Genomic DNA, 21,201 nt, shown 5'->3' with positions numbered 1-21,201 from the left:
CATGATAATGAATATTATAATAAGCCTCTCTACGTGATATGTTCACTCTAGGTCAGTTCTTTACTATTACTGCACAGGTGCCTATTGAGGGAAACTCCCTTCTATTGTTTTTGGGGTTCACATCCTGCTTCGGCATCCTGGTGGTGCTGCTTTCTGATTGACTTGAGTATCGCGGTCCTGTCTGGGACTATATGGATGAAGTTGTGGTTGAGTGCATGGACACACCTGCTGTTTCTGTGGGAAGTATGAGTTCACTGTTGTTCTAGTAAGCAGCGAAGCATACATGAAGATATTAGGATATTGGGGGCTGGGGGCATGAGTGGCTAGGTAGGGGCAATAGGCCAGCTGTTCAGTAGGTCCTATAAAGAAGTTAGAATACTGGGGCTGAGGGCAGCTTTATTTGGAGTCTAGGTTTCTTTATTCTGGGGCTAATGTTCTCTCTACTCTGCCATAATGCTTTCCCTTAATATTACTTGATGAAAAAAGGGAAGGTTTTATATGCAGCTATCATCTCAGAGGTGGGTAGGCAGAGTAAAAGTTGACTTTAGTCTGAAAAGTTTCTTCTTTTCTCTGAATAAAAGAAAAATAAGAATACTGAAGAATGAGAACATGTGCCCTTTGCACTTTCTCTCTGCTCCCGATACATAAAAGAAAAAAAAATGATCAGAAGCCATTTCCCTGTTTTTAGCTCTCATGTTTTAATGAGAGTGTGTTTATCTGGGTTGACTGTCGGCACTGGCCTGGGGCAGACCCACTGGGTAGTTCATCTAGGGATATGGACAGGCAGGAGAGGTGTGCCTACACACAGCTGCACATAAAAAGCTGGAAGCTGTCCCAGAATGTAACCGCTTCTGCAGAGGCCGGACAATTTTCCCTTTTGTTTTTGTTGAAATAGACTGTGACCGCTTTAGTTCGACCTGGGGCCGGTGACTTCGCTGAGTCATCTCATGCGACTAAGGTGTTTGAGGCTGAAGCAAATATTTAGGACGGGGAATTGCTTCATTAAAAAGAGAGAAAGAAACTGACTCATAAATTACATTCTACAAGAAAGGACCTCGCTAGGGTTTGGTGAAGGTTTACAACCCGTGACACGGGAGTTAGAGCAATGTAATCCATCTCCACTAAAAACAGCTTCTCAGAACACAAACTGACAGGCAGGCAACTTGATAGAAGGGCGGGGCCTGGAGAGTGAATGACACCGGCCTAGACCAATGGCCGGCATCGGGCCGAGCGCGGGCCCCAATGACCCTGGGGCTCCGAAAGAGGACAACAAAGTCATCTTTGCCGGCACCCAGGCCTCGGGCTTGCCCCCTGCCTCCCCCGCGGCCCTCGCAGTCCGGTGCTCGAGGGGCTGCCCCTCTCCCCTGCTCTCTTGTCCTCGGGCGGGGCGCCAGCGGGAGGCGGCCGAAGCTCCGATTGGGCAGAGCCGCGGGGCGGACGTCACTGTCTTTGTCGCGGTCCGTGGCTAGAAGGCCGAAGGGGGAGAGGGAAGGCTCTCTGACCAGCTCTGGTGGAATGGGCTGGAATGAGTGACAGAGGAGCGGCTGTCGGACCCCCGGGGAAGAAGGAAGTGACACGAGCACAGGGCGGGGGAGCCACTTTAGGTGAGGTGCGCGAGGCAGCCGACCTCACCTGGACGCGGGCTCCAGAAGACACCTGAATCCGGGCTCCTGTTCGGGCACAGCTATATGTGCCAGGTCTACCCTGCAAGGGAGACCCTGGGCTGGGACCACCCCCCTCCAACCACCACCACCCGTCCTCCTTGTAACTGTGCACGTCCGAGTGGCATTCGGTTCGTTTGTGCGTCTGAAGAGTGGCCCCGAGAGCCCCAGACTGGCTTAATAGACTCAAGTTGAGCCCTTGCTAATTTCACTTTGGCAGTGTAGACCTGGCCACACAGACTGCCTGCATCAGGTGGGTAGACCTGGCCACTTATAAACTGGCTGCATCAGGGGGGTAGACCTGGCCACACAGACTGGCCGCTTCAGGTGGGTAGACCTGGCCACTTATAAACTGGCAGCATCAGGGGGGTAGACCTGGCTACACAGACTGGCTGCTTCAGGGGGGTACACCTGGTCACTTATAAACTGGCTGCATCAGAAGGGTAGACCTGGCCACATAAACTGATTGTCTCATGTGGGTAGACCTGGCCACTTATAAACTGGCTGCATCAGGGGAGGCAGACCTGGCCACACGGACTGGCTGCTTCAGGGGGGTAGACTTGGCCATAAAAACTGGCTGCATCAGCGGGGTACACCTGGCCACTTATAAACTGGCTGCATCAGGGGGGTAAACCTGGCCACACAGACTGGCTGCTTCAGGGGGGTACACCTGGCCACTTATAAACTGGCTGCGTCAGGGGGGTAGACCTGGCCACATAAACTCATTGTCTCATGTGGGTAGACCTGGCCACATAAACTCATTGTCTCATGTGGGTAGACCTGGCCACATAAACTGGCTACCTCAGGGGAGGCAGACCTGGCCACATGGACTGGCTGCTTAAGGTGGGGCAGATCTCATCATCTTTCTCCTGCTTCTCCTTTTCGATTTCTCTGCCTCTAGTTGCCCAAGACAAAGACGTGCTCACATCCTGCCTCACCCTTTGGGACAGGTGAGTCTTCTGGCACCCAGAGCAATTGCCATGAGAGCTCTGGGAAGCAGTGCTACTGAAAGCCAAGGATGAAATTGGGACCCTAACATTCCCAGACTACTGCCCTGCCTGACTAACAGGAAGATTTGAGGGTAAGGTGAGACTCAATAATCCTCTTTCAGCTTTTCCCATGGCTATGGACTGTAAAAATGGCCCTTTGTAGGAGGGAATTGCATATATGCCAAGATAAATATGTTTGATTAGGCAATAGTGATACTCTGAAGGACCTTAGTAATTTGTGCAATAAAAACCAGTAGATGAATTAATTAATTGAAATTAAATTAAAAGAATTAAAAAACACGATAGGTGGCCAGAGCTAGTGATATAATTTAGTAAAAGTAGTTTACAAGTTTTAGTTTTAAAAAAATGCCTCTTAAAAATAGAGAATCTGAATATTCCAATTTACTGACACTCCTGCTCCTAGGTAAAATAACTTCTTCCATGGTCAAGTGTAAACTTTCTGAGATCTCCTTAATTTTTCCCCTTTGCTCCACAAAACTTTAACTTCACATTTGCTTTTTTAAAAAGTATACTATGACACTGAAATACATTTGATTACTAGTTTTCTTTTTTTTTCCATAGAATTAAACCAGACCTTCATCATGAAGATTTTGTTTGTAGAACCTGCCATTTTCCTTAGTGCATTTGCTTTGTCTTTGACTAGTCCACTGACAACACAATACATTTATCAGAGGATATGGAAGGAAACAAGCAACTATAGCTATATAGATAATAGCAATATCTCTGAATGTGAAGCAAATAAAAGCAATCCAATTTATGAAACCCAAAAGGTAAGAAATAAAAAGATGGAATAAAAGGTAATAATGAAAATCACCTGTAATTGTAAATTAACATGTAATGAATGAGAAATTTTAACTATGTACTCTCCATTATTAACAAACATTTGGGGAAGTGGGGACCAGAAATTCAAAATAGGGATGTGGACTCTATGCATGAGCTTATTATTCCAGAAGTCAGTCTCCCATCTAAACCTGATAGCATTGCATAATCTGAAAACAAAGCAGGGAGAGGAAAACAAAGCAGAGAGAGAAAAATATATACAATGGCTGTATCATAGGCCTCAATGATTCTTCAAATATGTTTCAGAAATGGCTCAATGGAAGAATTGCAAAGAGTAGGGAAATCATGGCTAGTGCTTCCTGTATGCCCACAGTTGGTATTCAATAAATACTCCTTGGACATATAGATAAGGGTGAGATTTGCTGTAAAAAAAAAAAAAGGGACAATCATTCATCTAATAGTTGACATTTGTGTTGGACTCATAAACATGGACTCAGACTCAGGAAAGCCTGCTTTCAGATCCTGTCTCAGATACATAACAGCTAGGTTACCCTCAAGTTGGTACAAAAGAAAGAGATCTGTGTTTTGCTCCAGAGGACCTGGGTTTGAATCCCAACTCTAGTACTTACTACCTCCCCAGTAACCTTCATTTTTCTGGACCCTTCTTTCTTCATCTGTAAACTGAGGAAGTTGGACTAGATGATGTAAAAGGTTCCCTCCAGCTTTAAATCTGCAATTCTAAATCACCTAGGTTTTCTTTGATCATTAGTTTCCTCATATGTAAAATGAAGATAATAATAGCATCTTTGTCCCACGGTTGCACAAATGCAACAGTGAAAGTAAAACATACTGTAAAACCTTCAAGCACTACACAAATGTGAGTTATCATGATTATTTTTGTATCAACTGTTTGGATTGTTTCCTGAATGTTATCTGCTTATAAAGAAAGTTCTAATAATGTTTGCTAGTATATTAGATGACAGCTCAGTTTTATTCAGTAAGCATTGATTGAGTCCCTACTATGTGTCAGGCACTGTGCTAGGCAGTTCTGTTGGGGAGGGATTAGAGTTAGCAAATACTGGAGACTAATGAGAAGATTGTAATAGTCCAGATGAGAGGGGATAGCTTTGTCAGGTAAAGAGACAGATAAAGCTAAGTGGCACAGTGGATAGAGTGTTGGGCTTAGAGTCAGGAAGAATCATTTTCCCGAGTTCAAATCCAATCTCAGATAGTTACTAGTTGTGTGACCCTGGGCAAGTCACTTAACCCTGTTTGCCTTAGTTTTCTCATCCGTAAAATGAGCTGGAAAAGGAAATGGCAAATCATTCCAGTATCTTTGCCAAGAAAATCTCAAATGGGGTCATGAAGAGTTGAATATGTCTGAAAAATGACTGAAAAGAGATGTTGTGGAGATAAAATCAGCAAGACAAAAGTTAAGGATCATTCCTAGGATTTGAATCTGAGTAACTGGAAGGATGGTGATAGCCTCAAAAACAACAACTCAATCAATTAATAAACATTTATTAAATGCCTACTGTATATGTGTATCAGGCCTTAGTGCTAAGTGCTAGGGATACAAAGACGAAATATAGCCACTGCTCTCAAGGAATTCACATTCTGTTGGGTCAGGTAGATATTTTTCCCAAAGCATTCAGTTTCTCTGTGTAATATCTTTATTTACAGTCTTTACTGAAACCTTATTTTAAGCTGTGCTTATATGATTTTATAGAGCATATAGAAACAATAATAATGGAAAAGTTAGGAAAAGAAAAAATTTTGGGTGTAGAGGGAAAGATGAGTCCTATTTTGGGATAGTCCTGGAACATTCAAGGGCAGATGTCCAACAGACAGTGGGAAATTTGGGGTTTTGGCTGAGGAGGTAAATGAGGGTTGGATGTATAGATGTGGGAGTCATCTACATGGAGATGGCAGTCAAGATTGGGAAAATGGCATACACATACTATATATATATATATATATATATATATATATATATATGTGTGTGTGTGTGTGTGTGTGTGTGTGTGTGTGTGTGTGTGTGTGAAGATATGTAAAAATTAAGAACTGTTGACCCACAGGATAACAAAGGGAGTGTGAGCCACTTAAATAAAAAACAGCCTAACTTAGAGGTTTTTCTTCTTAAAGAAATACAAAATCTTCCATTTCTCCATTAAAATTAGGAAAGCACAGCATAAAGTAATAACAATTATTCAGGAAATCCTTGGTATTCCTGGATATGTGACTTATTGTTTTGGATATAGTGGTATTTGGAGCCAGCTAGATGGCACAGTGGATAGAGCCCTGTTCAAATCTGGCCTAGTTGTATGACTCTGGACAAATCACTTAACCTCGGTGTGCCTCAGTTTCCTCAACTGCAAGATGAGATAATGACAGCACCTACCTCCCAGGGTTGTTGTGAAGATCAAATTAGACAATAATTTTAAAGTTCTTAGAACAATACCTAGCATATAGTAGGTGCTATATAGATGCCTTCTTTTTCTCTCTTTTTTCATCCTTCTTTCTTTATTCCAATACTATAGTGAAAGTACAGCTATATTCTCCCACTTAGACTTGTCATACCACATTCTGTCTTCATTCCCTTCCTACTTCAGTAGTTTCAGTAATAATAAAAAAAAAAAAAGCAAACCCATAAGTCCTCATACAAGCAGGCTTTTCTCTAGTTGCTATCCATGGAAGACTGATAAGATAAGAAACTTCTCTTAATTAGACCTACTCCCTATTTCCCTAGCACTAGTTCTTCCCAGGGGCTTAAACAGCACTATAAACCTACAGGAAAGACCTGCTGGCAGAAGGATAAAGCTGACTTTTGCTACCTTAGAAGCCACTGCCACCTACTTTGTCATTCAATTTGGAAGATCCTTACTAGCTTATAAAATATTCTGCATGGTCCCAGTTAACTAGTATAGGCTTTTCAGTTGTGACTAACATATACCTGAGAGACTTTGACTGGTAAAAACATCTTTTTTATCTATTCTTTATTTCTCTGTGTGTGTGTCCTCTCCGTATCTGTCAGTGTGTCTGTCTTAAATGTGTCTGTCCTTCTCTGTTCTTTTCTAAGTCTCAGCCTTCTTCTCTGTCCCTACATCTCTTGATCTTTCTCCTTCTGCCTCTGACTCTCTGTCTCTGTTTTTGTTCTTTTTATCTTTCCCATCTTTGCTTGTCCCCCCCAAAATCTGCATTTTTTCTTAAATTTATAAACACACACATACATACCCATTTACATTGAGTAGCCTTTTTTTTAGCATATTTACATTTTTTGTATCACCATGAAAAACTTTCAAAGCTAAGTGGTATTTCCACAATTATAGGAATATTACCCCCTCCAGAGAAGCATTTTTGTGCAGTAGATAGCCTGCCTCAGAGTCAAGGACACTTGGATTCAGAGTCCCTACTCTCAGACATCCCGACTATGGGATTTTGGGCAAGTCACTCTCAAAGCCATGCATAACAGCTGCTGATGTATAAGGGAATTCCCCATACCAATATAATTATAGGTATGGACAAAACAAAGCAAAAAACAAACAAACAACAAAACCCAAACCACTTCTATATTTAACCTGTATCAATTAAGTCAGAGATTGAAGCTAATTTGTGGGTAAAAGTTTTTCTAGTTTCCATTTAAATTCAATCTCAAAGAAACTATGCTGATCTTATCCTTTCTAAAGCTCTCAATATACGTCTTATTGGCTTGTATTAATGTTTCTCTACTAAAAATACTCATTATGGTGGTGTAGCATGAATTATGTTTCCATGCCTGTAAGCCTCTCTCATACCTCCTGATTTCTCTGGCTTCCTTCAAAACAGCTCAAATCCCACCTTCTACAGGAGGTTTTTCCTAGTCCCCTACTCTCTTACCCCATTACTAATGCCTTCCCCTCAGAGATTACTTTCCAAATACTCTATATATCTTGCATGTACCTAGTTATTTGTATATATTCTCTCTCCCTGTAGAATGGAAGTTCCTTGAGGGCAAGGACCTTGTTTTTTTTTTTTTACTTTCTTTGCATTTTCTGCATTTAGCATAGTCCCTGGCACCCAGTAAGCAATTCATAAATGATTTTTACTGATTGCTTTTTTGACTGAAGGCCTTACCACATTGGAAGGATTCAAATACTGATCCTGTGTCTGCCTTCTGAGACCCAGACTCACCAGATTCAGAAAGGTTTATCATCAGGAGTTGGCCACCAGATGATGAGGATTTTGGCCATAGAAATCCATCAGATTATCAATTAAGAGATTGTCATTTGCATTAGTCCAAGGGGGGGGAAATTGTGGATCCTTTAAGTTTTAAAGTATACTAATAATATTGATTGATTACATAATTATATTGCTTTCTTTTTTTCCTCTTTGTAGGAAGTTCAAAGAAAGGCCTCTCTTTTTAATCTTCAAATGGACTTAAGTGGATTGATTCCTGGCATTGTGGTGACCTTCATTCTTTTATCCAACAGTGATCAAAAAGGACGCAAAGGGCCTCTGATTTTGTCTTCTGTAGGTGCTCTTGCAAGCAGCATTTGGCTTTGTTTGCTTTCATATTTGGGCTTACCTATCCAACTTCTGATAGCATCCACCTTACTCAGCGCATTTTGTGGCAATTCAACAACCTTTTTGGGAGGATGCTTTGCTTACATAGTTGACCAATGTAAAGAAGAGAAACAGAAAACTATACGTATAGCCATCATTGACTTAATACTCGGACTTGTTACTGGATTAACAGGATTGTCATCTGGCTACTTCATCAGAGAACTTGGTTTCATGTGGTCATATTTTATTACTTCATTGGCTCTAGCCATTAACTTGATATACATCGTATTTTTCCTTGAGGACTCAATTAGTGTATCTTCATCACGAGATTCTTCCATGTCATGGAATAAAAACTTAAAAAAATTATTTTTGAGAGCTTATATGCTTTTTAAAAATATTCCTGGCAAACAAAGGACTTTGCTCTGTTTGCTGCTTTTTACAATGATTACTTACTTCTTTGTAATAATTGGTTCATCTCCTATATTTATCCTTTATGAGCTGAATTCACCTCTCTGTTGGAATGAAGTCTTCATAGGATATGGCTCATCCTTAGCAAGCATATCTTTCTTGACTAGTTTTCTAGGGATATGGATTTTTTCTTACTGGCTTAAAGATATGTACATTGTCTTCATTGGAATTTTTACCACGACTGGAGGAATGGCATTGACTGTTTTTGCCAAAACAACACTGATGATGTTGTTAGGTAAGTTCAAAACTCAACCCTTTGATGCAACCACTCTGAAAGGGAAAACTTTTATTATAAAATGCCCAATATCTGTGTAGTAAGGATGGGATTCAAAATGCCAATGACTCCTGGGAATTAAAACTCAAGAGGAGTGACAAATTATCTTGTTATTTAGATAAAATCAGAGCTCAACAAATAACAAGGCAAATTACCATTTGATTGATGAATGAATCTATTAGCTGAGGAAGGCTTAAGCTAACCCAAAATTTAAGAAAAAAAAAGATTACTCTCAATTCATCATCAATTGAACAACTAAAAGAGGATTAACTGAAGAAATATAAATACATGAACTATTTTGATTTACATTCAGGCCTCAAGCTTTCAAGAATGCTTGTTTTGGAGCTATTAGGGTATATTAAAATAAAACAATTCTTGTAGACCAGTCTATGCCAATAAGAATTTGTTCCATGGGTCGGCTAGGTGGCACAATGAATATAGCACCAGCCCTGGAGTCAGGAGGACCTGAGTTCAAATCCAACCTCAGATACTTAACACTTACTAGCCATGTGACCTTGGGCAAGTCACTTAACACTAATTGCCCTGCCTTCCCCCCTCCAAAAAAAAACAACTGAATTTGTTCCAAAATTCCTATTCCAGTGCTTTGCAAAATCAAAACTAAACCAGTATATGCCCTATGCCTAAAAATCAATTCATTAACAAATATGTACCTACTAAGTGCCAGGCATTATACTTTTTCTTCTGATTTGAAAAATATTTAAATTTTCTTGAATCACTGTATATAAGGGCAAGTATGTGGTTGCACCAATATTTATACATGTCATAGCTGATGCTTAAAATATTAATGATTAGAAAACAGCCTATACAGTAGAAAGAGCCCAAGATTTAGAGTCTGTGGACCCCCATTCAAATCACAGCTTTCTCTGCTGCTTATTATCTGCATGAACTTGCTTCTCTGATCCTCAGGTTCCTCCTCTGTCAAATGAGGGGTCAGACCAAACAGGAAAGTACCCAGTGACTCCATTATATGTATTTTTTTTTCAAACCAGACTAACAAGCATAATTCTGGGCACATGGTAGGACCTTAATAGATGCTTACTGATTGATTCTTAAGCTTAAGGTATTCATTGATTTCAATGGAATAACAGCTCTGAAATAAACCATTTGGTATGGTGGGCAAGGTGAGAGGGAAGTTTGTTTTTAGTTATTCACCAGAGATTCACAATTGGCAAGACAATTCAGTCCTTAAGCTCTGCAGAATGAGGTGCTTTTGGAAAGTGAAGGAAATAAGAGTTTGGTTTGGTATTAGTTAAACATCGATCAGTTTCCTTAATAAACAAATGACTTCTAATGATTTTTCCCTCCAGTCAGGATCCCTTTCCTCTTTATCTTCATGCCCTTGTCTGTTCTTCGGTCCATGTTATCAAAAGTGGTTCCCTCTTCTGAACAAGGTGAGTTTAATATATCAAAGAGACAGATTGTACTTACTGTTGAGAGATCTGGGATTCCAAATCACAAAGGATCAGTTTATACTTCCTCATTGTGCCCTACAGCTTTTATATTTTTATTTGATTTTTTTTTAAACCAAACTACATTTTAATCAAGTGGGAAACTGTGTTAGGGAGAAGCATGAGAGTATCAATTAGGGGAAGACTTGTAATTTCACTGGTTTAGACAACTCTCCATGAAAAATGCCCTATACCACAGCAGTTCCTGAACTGTCCCACAATCTATGGGGTACTCAGAGGTAAAGTGATTTGTCCAAAGCCCTAGAAATAGCATGTGTCTGATGGGGCACTTGAACCCATGTCTCCGTGACTCTAAGACCAGCTCTCCATCCCCTATAGTAGTCGATGCACTGTATCTCACTTACTGGGCTGGCGTTTAAAATGTACAACTGATATTTTTAACTTCAATATCTATATTGAATAACTTCAGTATATGTTATTATGAATATATGAAGTTATCTATCTATTATGAATATATGCAATTATCTAATAACTTCAATATATGACAAACAGTGTGATCTAGTAGATAGGAACTTGGCTTTGAGTTAGGAAAATCCGAATTCATGCCTTGCCTTTGACACCTACTAGCTGTATTACCCCAATGGACATATCACTTTTCAGTGCCCCCAAGCTACTCTCTAAGGTACTGATCCACAGGCTTGGAGGAAGCTCTATGAATTGATTAAATTATCATTCTGATTTAAAAGAAAGTATTGCTATAGTTTTGTGAATTCTGTCATAATCTCTGCTGTTAACTTGTTCTGGGTGGTAAACTTTAAAAAAATACTTTGGTCCCTTTAAATTCTTATAGCTGCTTATAAAGACAAACATGGCCTGGAGTTAGGAAGATCTGACTGTGTGACCCTATATATCCTAGAAGCAGCATTCATAGGTATATACTAACTATGCTTTTGAATTGTATCAAGAAATGATAATACCTGACCTTTTCAGTCATTTCAATCAGGTCTGACTCTTCATGACCCCATTTGAGGTTTTCTTGGCAAAGATACTGGAGTGGTTTGCCATTTCCTTCTCCAGCTCATTTTACCAATGAGGAAACTGAGGCAAAAGGGTTAAGTGACTTCCCCGGGGTCACACAGTTAGTAAGTGTCTGAGGCAGGATTTGAACTCAGAACTTCCTGATGCCAGTCCTGACTGTCTGTCCACTGTGCCACCTAGTTGCACCTGACATTTACCTAGCAGTTAAAAATTTGCCAATTGATTTATTTACATTATCTAATATAAACCTGTGGGTTAGGTCCTAAAGGTATTATTGTCCACATTTTACAGATCAAGAAACTAAGTCTCAGAGAGGATCAGTGATTTGTCCATGGTTACACAGCTGACAAATTTCAGGAGTAAGAGTTGATCCCAAGCAGGCCATCCCGCCTCCAAGCCCAACATTCTTGCTATATGCAATGCTACTTCTACTAAGTAGATGTAGAAATGATCCTGAGCCATTTTACTAAGTTGGTGCAATGAATGATGCATTCACAGGACCCCATTAGAATAAATCTCTCATTAAAAACGGGTGTCACAGGAAACATGTTGTTGTTGTGTCGAACTCTCGGTGACCCCATGCTGTTCATGGGATTTTCTTTGTAAAGATACTGGAGTGGTTTGCCATTTCCTTCTCTAGGGGAGGGGGGGGGGCGGGGTGAAGGCAAACAGAGGTTAAGTGAGGCCAAATTTGAACTCAGGTCTTCCTGACTCCAGGCCCAGCACTCTATCCACAGAACCACCTAGCTGCCTCTTAAATATGGAATTTAACTTTATTGTCAATTTGCTTGAAATACATCTGTATGTGTGTCTCGGATAGACAGACAGAGACAGAGACAGAGACAGAGAGAGAGAGAGAGAGAGAGAGAGAGAGAGAGAGAGAGAGAGACAGAGAGAGAGAGAGAGAGACAGAGAGAGAGAGAGAGAGAGAGAGAGAGAGAGAGAGAGAGAGAGAGAGAGAGAGACAGAGAGAGAGAGAGAGAGAGAGAGAGAGAGAGAGAGAGAGAGAGAGAGAGAGAGAGAGAGAGAGAGAGAGAGAGAGAGAGAGAGAGAGAGAGAGAGAGAGAGAGAGAGAGAGAGAGAGAGAGAGAGAGAGAGAGAGAGAGAGAGAGAGAGAGAGAGAGAGAGAGAAAGAGAGAGAGAGATTTGTAAAAACTATCAAGACATAAAATAAAGAAAGGTTTTTATTCTGTTTTTTTATAGTTCTTTAAATCTACCTTGTCAGGTATAAATAACTTTGATGTCATGTAAAAGCCATTGGTAAACAGGAGTTAACTCACATTTTATGAGACATTCAATGACTAAAAAGGGCTTTTGTCTCCTCCCACCAATAATCAACATGGATTTGCTTTGGTTATGTTTTTACTGTTAGTCAACAAGCTCCTACTATGTGCCAGGAGCTGCACTAAGTACTAAGATACAAAGAAAGACAAAAATTGTCCTTGCCCTCAATGGGATCACATTCTAATGGGGAAGACAATATTAAGTTTGAGGTGGCTCTGGGACAACCATTTTGAAATTCCCTTTAAGCAGTTAGCAATACTAGACTAGTACTTGGGAGACAAGAACTAGATATATCTGGGAATCATCTGGACAGAGATGAAGTCATGGGAGTTGATAAGATCACCAAGCCAGATGGTAGAGAGAAAAGAAAAGAGGTCCTGAGACAGTCATAAGATGACTCCATCCTTCCTTGCCATTTTAAAAGTGCTCTGACAGTTTATGGGGAAATTGTCAGCTTTTATAATAGGAGAATTGGGTTATACTGAATAAGTAGCCAGTATTTTCCACAGGCACATACAAAGGTCTTGTTGATTTGACTTCCTAAAGTGGAGAAAAAAGGAGTCAGGAAAGTCAGGAAAACTTTTAAAATTATTATTTTAAACTAATTTGCTGTTTATTTGACACTATATAGGATACTGGAATAGCTTGGCATTTGAGAGATTTTTTTCCCATTGCTTTATGAAATGTATTTATTTGGGGAATGATCTGATCCAGAAATAATTTATTCAGCATCAACTTTTACCACAAGGGCAGCCAAGCAGCACAGTGGATAGAGTTCTGAGCCTAGAGTCAGGGAAGACTCATCTTCCTGAATTCAAATCTGGCCTCATATACTTACTAGTTATGTGACCCTGGGCAAGTCATTTAACCCTGTTTGCCTCAGTTTCCTCATCTGTAAAATGCGATGGAGAAAGAGCAAGCCACTCTATTATCTTTGCTAAGAAAACCCCAGATGGAGTTACAAAGAGTCAGACATGACTGAAAAACAACTTTTACTTATTTATTTGGATTTTTTTTTCTTTGTTTCATGGGCTGCTGATGAGTCTCTTCATATTTAGGTTTATCCTTTGGACACAAATTCAGTCTGTGACTGGGACTATGCTCTAAGTCTTTCTGCCCTAGAAGAACCTACCTGCTATTTTGAGGGATCTGTGACCTCATTAATAATAATAATAATTGTTATAATAGCTAACATCCATACAGAGCTAACCATGTTCCAGGCACTAAGTGCTTAACAATTATTATCTCATTTGATTCTCACAAAAACCCTGGGAGGGGGGAAATAGGTGTTATTATCCCCATTTTACAGATGAGAAAACTGAGGTAAACAGAGGTTAAGTGACTTGGCTAGGATTATACAGCTAGAAACTGAGATCATATTTGAACTCAACCCTGACTCCAGCCTGGATGCTCTATCCATTTTACGACCTAGCACCCTATCATTGATGTGGATGCTTCCTTCAATGATACAGGTTGCTGCCTATCCACACCCTCCATAAATCTGCCACAGAGCCCCACCCATCATGCTAGGGGTCTTCTAGTTCTCTTGACATCGTGTGAGATGCCAGTGGAGTACATGGGCTGTCTATTGCTTATATCTTGTCCTCAATCCATGACTGGCCCATCTTCTTTTCTGGTCATACATGTCTCTGATGGCTTCCTTTAAAATGTCCTCTCTGCTAGTGGGGATGCTAAGACTGGTGGGTTGGTTAAGCTCAACAGTTCTGGGCTGAAGCAGGCTAAGCCAATTGGGTATCCAAAGAAAGTTCAGCATTAATATGAAGAGCCCACAGGAGTGGGGACCACCAGATTGCCAAAAGAGAGGCAAACCAGCTCAGGTCAGCTGTCTTGTGATGAGCCTGTGAATAGTCATTGTATGTCTAGCCAGGATGAGATAGGGAGACCCAGCCTTTATAAACCAAATGCTTCCTTTCCTTGTTCCGCTTTTTGTTGGTAACATGTTGTAGCCTACTTAGAACCAATATGCCCCTCAGTTTATTCTTTGGAGAACTGTTATGTGCAGCTCTACTGGGAGAACTTTGGGGGTCATTAAAAACATTGTGCAATTTCCTAACTTGTTTTCCATCTTCTGTTCAATTTTGGGCCCAGTCAGTTATTCTTCCATAATGTCTGTACAAGATATGTGTATTGGTGGGTAAACTCATGGGTTTTCCATACAACTGCATATTAGCAATAGGCATTCTTCATTGACTCATTTTTTCCTTATGTGGGTAAAGGCTAAGCTCTCTTTGAGTTAGTATGGACTTCACTTAGGAGGCTCTGAAATGTTCTGGGGCATTAAATAATCAGTACAGTATTGGCCACAATGGCATCATCTGGAGAGCCTCATCATCTACAGGGATGGTATAATTTGCACTGGATTTAATTCATGAGCATGACAAGTACCTTTGGCATGCAGGTGTCTCCCTATTATATACCTTGCTTACTGTAATCAAGCAAATGAATGTTGGGGAAGAACCTATAAATGAACATTTTATTCTTTTAGAATAGCCAACAAACAAAAGCCTAGGAGGGTGTTGTATTCTCTATACCTTTCAGCCAATTGTGTGACAGTGAAGATGTGGTCTGTTAAAGAATATCATTTGAAAATATCCATTTCTTAGTCTTCAAGAACTCCCTTAAGGCATGGGTAGATTAATCTAATAAATATTTGTAGAGATAGGAAAGTAGACATATTTTTTATTTTCTCAATTGCTTTTTATGAAGGAAGGGTAACAAGGTCTGAAGTTAATTCTAGGCTTTTTGGTATGCACCATCTGACTTGGTATGCACCTGACTTGGTCACTCGATGCTTTTTTTGTAACTGTGGTGCCTCCATCATGAACGTCCTCTGTACATACTTGGCCTAGTGTCTATCTTTGCTTTATTTAATGCCAGTTCTACTTCCTCATTGTAGTACTGGGAAGTTAGGATCCAAATGTGATAGTTTCACTGGCAAAAAAAAAGTTTGTTGTGGAAATATTTGCAAATTTCATTCATTTTTGTCTGCTTTTTGTTTTCCTTTCTAGATACTTAATCCTTAAATCCGACACCTTGGGAGGGGAAATCTCCTTTTGGGGCCACTAGGATTTTGCTGGCTATCGATGGAATGATATTTTAATACAGCCACTTTGGTTTTATCATTTAATACCTGGCAGAAATGGGATTCAGGATGGGTGCTTGGAGGGTGGGGGCAAGGGATATGGATAAAGATTTTGGGTAGGGCTGAGTGAGCAAAGAAAAATAAACCACTTATTTCATAATTTTGCAGAACAGCTGTTCAAGCTAAAAAGTTATTACAAAAATTTATGATTTATTTTGGTTATTTTAATAACTAATCATGCTTCTGTGACTTTCAAAGATAAACCTGCCCTATATTAAATCACACTCTAGTGAAAAGCATCATAGCAATATTCATGAGACTTTAATGACCTAAAACAGGGGTGGGGAACCTGCAGCCTTGTGGCCATGTGGCCTTGAGGCCACAGGTTCTCCATCCCAGGTTCTAAAATCAAGGAATTCAGTAGGTAATGGGACCAGATAGTTCTGATCCCTTTCTGAACAATTTCATCCCATTGAGTACTATTCTTTCAATTCAATCATTTGTTTTTGTCCCCCCAGGTACCCTGTTTGCTTGTATTGCTTTCTTAGAGACACTGGCTGGAGTTATTGCAGTTTCTTTCTTCAATGGCATTTATTCAGCCACTGTTGCTTGGTTTTCGGGATTCACTTTTATGCTCTCAGCTGGTCTTTTATTAATCCCAGGAATCAGTCTATGGTATGTTAATATTTTAAAATCATTTAACTTAAGTAAATGAAAATCAGCATAGGAATATGAAATTCTCTTGACCTAGCCTAATAGTTAACTTACGTAGTTTACACAAGTTATGCATTACAATGTACCCTTCTCAAGAACTTTTAGCCTTAATAAAATGTCAAAAATTTTAAAGTGGAAGAAGATTAAGACATAGATGGTCACAGATAATAGTACAAAGAAAAAAATAGTGATTAATAGGGAAACACAAAGGTGTTAACTATTATCTCCTTAAATATAGTAAAAATTATTTTATTACAGTCAGCACATGAGGATAGAAATGTGTTTTAAAACCACAGGAAGGCATTTTAATACCTCTTCAGCCTTTGAAGAATCTTAGAAGCTCTTTCATCACTTCAGTTTCTCATCTGTGAAGTAAGGATGTTGGAACTTTACTTCCAGTTTAGACATTCTGCTCTTCAGAAGGATACTGATTTCATAGAATATAATTTCTTTCAAATAATATCACCTAAGCCTGAATTCAACCTGGATTTTTGACTAAATTTATAAAACCAGATAGTTCACCACTGGGCAGGCTATCAGGAAACATGAGCTTTCAAGATCAAGTGCTACTGGATTCCTATGTGACCCTATCTTTGAATTTGAAAAGAAAAAGAATTCATGGATTTTGATCTGGAAGACCCTTGAATCCAACCCCCTAAACTTACACATGAGGAAACTGAAGTCCAAAGCAGTTAAGGGACTCAACCATGGTCACACAGCTAGTAAGTGTTGGAGGTGGGATTTAAAGATCAGGTCTTCCTGACTTCAGATTCAACATTATGAGGAAGTGTTGAAGAATCAAGATCAGAAGAATGAACATAAAAATAGATTTACATTTCCTTTTGTTTTCCAGATACTCCAAATCATTTGCCATCTGGGCAATTGACAGCTAGAAAAGGAGAAACTATCTATAGTATTATTGCTATTCAATATAGCTTAAAACAGATTTAATAATGTTACTATACCATGAACCTAGCAAATCAGTTATATAAGCGTAGATATCTATACATAATACATACATATATTTATGTATATATATGAGTATATATGTGTCTATTTGTCTTACTGTATTCAGAGAATTGAGCTAGACACTCAGCTTATCTGTGTCTGCAACACTGGAAATGGTAGATAGTATAGCAGATATGTACATGGGGTAGGGCAACAATTAGAATCATATTCTAAGACTTTGTTTCCTTTCCCCTAAATACTGAAGTGCCATGGTTGTTGGTGGGGGCAGGCAAAATGCTTGTTGTCTTCTGGTTTATCAGCTGTAAGCAAACAAAAAGTCTGTGCTCCAGGCATCTTGATTATGGAGATGTTTAGTTTTTCCAGTCATGTCTGACTTTTCCTGACCCCATTTGGGGTTTTCTTGGAAAAGATACTGGAGTGGCTTAACATTTCCTTCTTCATTTCGTTTTATAGATGAGGAAACTTAGGCAGTTAAATGACTTGCGTTGGGTCACATAGCTAGTAAGTGTCTGAGGCTGGATCTGAACTCAGATCTTCCTGACTCGAGGTCCAGCACTCTATCCTTTGTGACACCTGGCCACCCAACTGAGGTCTTACATTATTTAATAAAAATTAAAGTTCTCTTCAATTTCATTAAAAAGAATTCTTATTGAAAATTTTTATTCTTTTTCTGATGTACTGTATTTTTATTTTGTTAAACATTTCCCAGTTATTTTTATTTTTTTATTTAATTTGTATTTTTTTCTCAATTATAAACAAAAATTTTTAACATTTGTTTTTGCAAATTTTGAGTTCCAAATTCTCTTCCTCCCTTCCTATTCTCCCCCCTTATTGAGAAGGCAAGGGATTTGATATAGATTCTATCTGTGCAGTCATGCAAAACATTTCCATATTATGTTGAAAATCTTTAAATACAAGATATATATAAAAGCCATCTGTATCAACAGCCCATGTAGTCTTACCTAAAGGTGAGTTAATGACACTTGTATGCTTCTATACTGCATAATTTGATAAGACTGTTGGCTAGGATATGTGGAATGCAAATTACTGATAGAATCAGTAGATCACTTTATCTGTTTGAAAACATTTTAATTCATTCATCTATTTATTTTTTTGCAGTGTTATAATGTGTACTAGGTGGGATGAAGAAGACCGTACGCTCCTTATACAAGAATCCAGGGAAGACAATGTAGTCAACTGAGCCATTATGATTTTTTACTTATTCATTAACATGGTCATATGCTCTACCTACCTCTGCTTTAAATGAAGTGATGGAGCACGTGGTTCTCTACCACGTTATCAAACTCACTGGTAACTCAAAAACAAGCCCCTACCAATCGGGACCATATTTTCTTTCTGCACTAACTTTTATAGGATGCTATCTATGCACATTGAGCACTTAGCATTAGAGTGATGCTTACAATGACATGTTAATACTAATACAGAGATGGAATTTTTCAATGAGCTGCTTCCTTTTCTTTTTTTTTTGGATGCTTAAAAAGATACTTAAAACACAGGGGCCCAGGGAAGCCACTGAAAGCCTGGATCTGTGAATGCCAATTGTGTTATGTCAGTGTTCACCTCCTGAACAAAACACATGCCCTCTTTGTGCCTTGGGCTTTTCACCTGTGTAGCAATACTGACCTAGCTCTCAGGGATGTTTAATAAAATAATAAATAGGACATAGCAGCACCTTGTGCCTGGTATGATGCATTGCACTTAAGTGCTTACCAAATGTTTACTGAATTGTCTCTATTGGCAGTTACCAAAATTTGGAATAGAATCACCCTTAAAATTAGCTATCATTGTGTTAACGCTAACCCAAATTTGGTTATGACCAAAATGATGAACCTCCAAAAGACAATGTGCACTATGAGTCTAAAAAAAATTCTGGTATGTTTTATCAATGTTAATCTTGATAATACTCCTAATTATGTACATAGGGATGTTTTGAAAATGGCAATGTGAGTTTATAAAATAAATTTTTAAAATCTTTTGAAAAATAAAGTTGAAAAACAATGTAAGGTAACTTGTTTTATATGACTATATGCTATTCTTTTCTGTAAGAGATGTTCACACTATATAACCCTTATAATTTTAATTGTATAAACAAAGACCAGTGTAAGCACTTAATATCGAAAGACTGCCCCAAAAGTCTTACTGTTTTTAAGCTTCAAATATCAGAAATATAAATGCTACAAACTTAAAAATTTGAAAAGTAAAAAAAATTTAAAAATTTTGGCAAGTTTCTTAATAAATTCCACATAATCACTAATTTGAAAAGTAAAAAAAAATTTTTAATTTTGGCAAGTTTCTTAATAAATTCGTATATTTTTGAACTTTGTAAAAACTTTCATCCATTGCTACTCAGTGACTGAAAGGATTGCATTTGTAAACCCAGTCTTAAGATGAGAGAATGAGGTTTTGATGCCTTTGTGATAGTTCTGATGTGACCTCACAAGAGTCTCAAGTGATTGAAATGGCTAAAGAGTACCTCCACTACCAAATTCAAGGTCTGAAAAAGTGTCATCTACAAACTGTCTGAAACCCAAAGCATGTCAGAATGAACTGAATTGTTAAAATTAAATGATTAAAAATTCACAAAGGGAATTTAAATATAATTAAATTTGCAACTGATGTTTTTTACATGTTTGTAGCATGGATAGTTCTGTAGTTACTGAAGCTTGAACCTTCCCCAGGACTTTTGGGATAGCCCAAAGAGTAACCCATGGGTTATAATGTTACTTCACCTTATGTCAGTGATGTTTACTATGCTCTATAGGACTCAACACATAACCACACAATAAGCATCAGGCCACAAATTTGTACTTGTTATTGTCATAGTTGTATGATAATAACTACACTGGTAATATATCACATGGCAGTGAACTTTCCTCAAAGAAGATGTCCAGTATGTGAAATCAACTTGTGGTTTCACTGTTCTGAACATAAATAATATTAGCTAAGCTTAAATCAGGTTATACCTACTTCCAAGCTCTGCTGAAATGAAGTCACAGCCTCTGATTTTTGTCACAGATGAACAATATATGTCATATATGTCCTTGTCCTAATTCCACAAGGTCATGCCCCTCAAAAGAAGCAAAAAGGACAAGGTGCAGCCGACAAAGCACATCCACTGGTTCTCATAACAAATCCAAGAGTAAAAATGATCTGCAACCAAACTTTCCATGGGGGGAAGGGGAAGATTTTATTTTCACCTTAAATGGGCTGAAAATGATGTTCTTAAAAATGTCTCCAAACTTGAAAGTGGAAACAAATAACTCAACGATGGTATGTCTATTAAAACCATATCTAAATTCTGCTCAGTATGCTCAGACTTGAAATGTATTGAAGGCTAGACAGCTGATTACTAACTGAAATTATAAACAAAGCAGTTAATAGTAACTAAGCATTTACATAACACTTTAGGATTTGCAATTTGCTCTATCCATGGGAAGGTGATATTATCTCTCTTTTGCAAATAAGGAAACTGAGGTAGATAGCATGACTTGCACCAGGGACAAAGAGCTATGAACTGCAGACTGAATTCAGAATTAAAGTACTGATTCTGTCAGGTTCAAGTCAGATGAAACAGTTGAAAGCTATTCATTTTGCCTGATGTAATTAATTTAGAAAATGATGACTGACTTAATTCAGCTACTGAAATGAATCAACCTCAGTGTTATAACTGTCTTATGGACACAATTAAAGCTTCCTGAGAAATCCAGAGTTAAAAATGCAGATATAGACCACCCTACCTTCCAAACATGCCCTTTTCTATCATCTTAGCCTACCTTTTACATTATTGATTTTGTTTTTGGCCCATGATAAATGTCTAATTCTTCACAAAGTGGCAAATCCACTTCACTTCTTATTTATTTTGCAAATGTTAATATAAATTTTTAAAAGTTTTGAATTATTTAAAAAT

At 38.6% G+C, this 21,201-nt stretch overlaps 1 protein-coding gene and 1 long non-coding RNA gene across 5 annotated transcripts in view; both read left to right on the top strand.

Annotated features, from left to right (window-relative positions):
* Window positions 1–21,201, top strand: part of LOC138155470 (uncharacterized) — a 440,018-nt gene that overhangs the window by 319,126 nt on the left and 99,691 nt on the right. The gene's annotated exons all lie outside the window — the stretch shown is intronic.
* Window positions 1,229–19,302, top strand: SLC46A3 (solute carrier family 46 member 3). Of its 3 annotated transcripts, none has more exons than XM_069080025.1 (7): window positions 1,229–1,914; window positions 2,563–2,611; window positions 3,233–3,441; window positions 7,826–8,696; window positions 10,064–10,147; window positions 16,109–16,265; window positions 18,393–19,302. In XM_069080025.1, exons 3-7 carry the CDS (start codon window positions 3,253–3,255, stop codon window positions 18,472–18,474), a joined length of 1,383 nt encoding a protein of 460 aa, XP_068936126.1. In that variant the 5' UTR covers window positions 1,229–1,914; window positions 2,563–2,611; window positions 3,233–3,252; the 3' UTR covers window positions 18,475–19,302. The 3 variants fall into 3 exon arrangements, with proteins under 3 accessions (XP_068936126.1, XP_068936124.1, XP_068936125.1); XM_069080023.1 differs by having other exon boundaries at window positions 2,563–2,742; XM_069080024.1 differs by having other exon boundaries at window positions 2,563–2,747.

The sequence above is a fragment of the Petaurus breviceps genome, unplaced genomic scaffold, assembly GCF_028583685.1.
Source record: "Petaurus breviceps papuanus isolate PSGF00001 unplaced genomic scaffold, PetGlider_PUasm1.0 91133, whole genome shotgun sequence".
NCBI lineage: Eukaryota > Metazoa > Chordata > Mammalia > Diprotodontia > Petauridae > Petaurus > Petaurus breviceps.
Note: the sequence above shows the minus strand (reverse complement) of the source record. Positions and strands in the feature narration are given on the sequence as shown.

Bases quoted from the DNA above. Each gene is read 5' to 3' on its own strand.
- SLC46A3 (XM_069080025.1), top strand. From the start codon at position 3,253: ATGAAGATTTTGTTTGTAGAACCTGCCATTTTCCTTAGTGCATTTGCT. The intron at 3,442-7,825 runs GTAAGAAATAAA...TCCTCTTTGTAG, and splicing joins CAATTTATGAAACCCAAAAG to GAAGTTCAAAGAAAGGCCTC. The intron at 8,697-10,063 runs GTAAGTTCAAAA...TTTTCCCTCCAG, and splicing joins AACACTGATGATGTTGTTAG to TCAGGATCCCTTTCCTCTTT.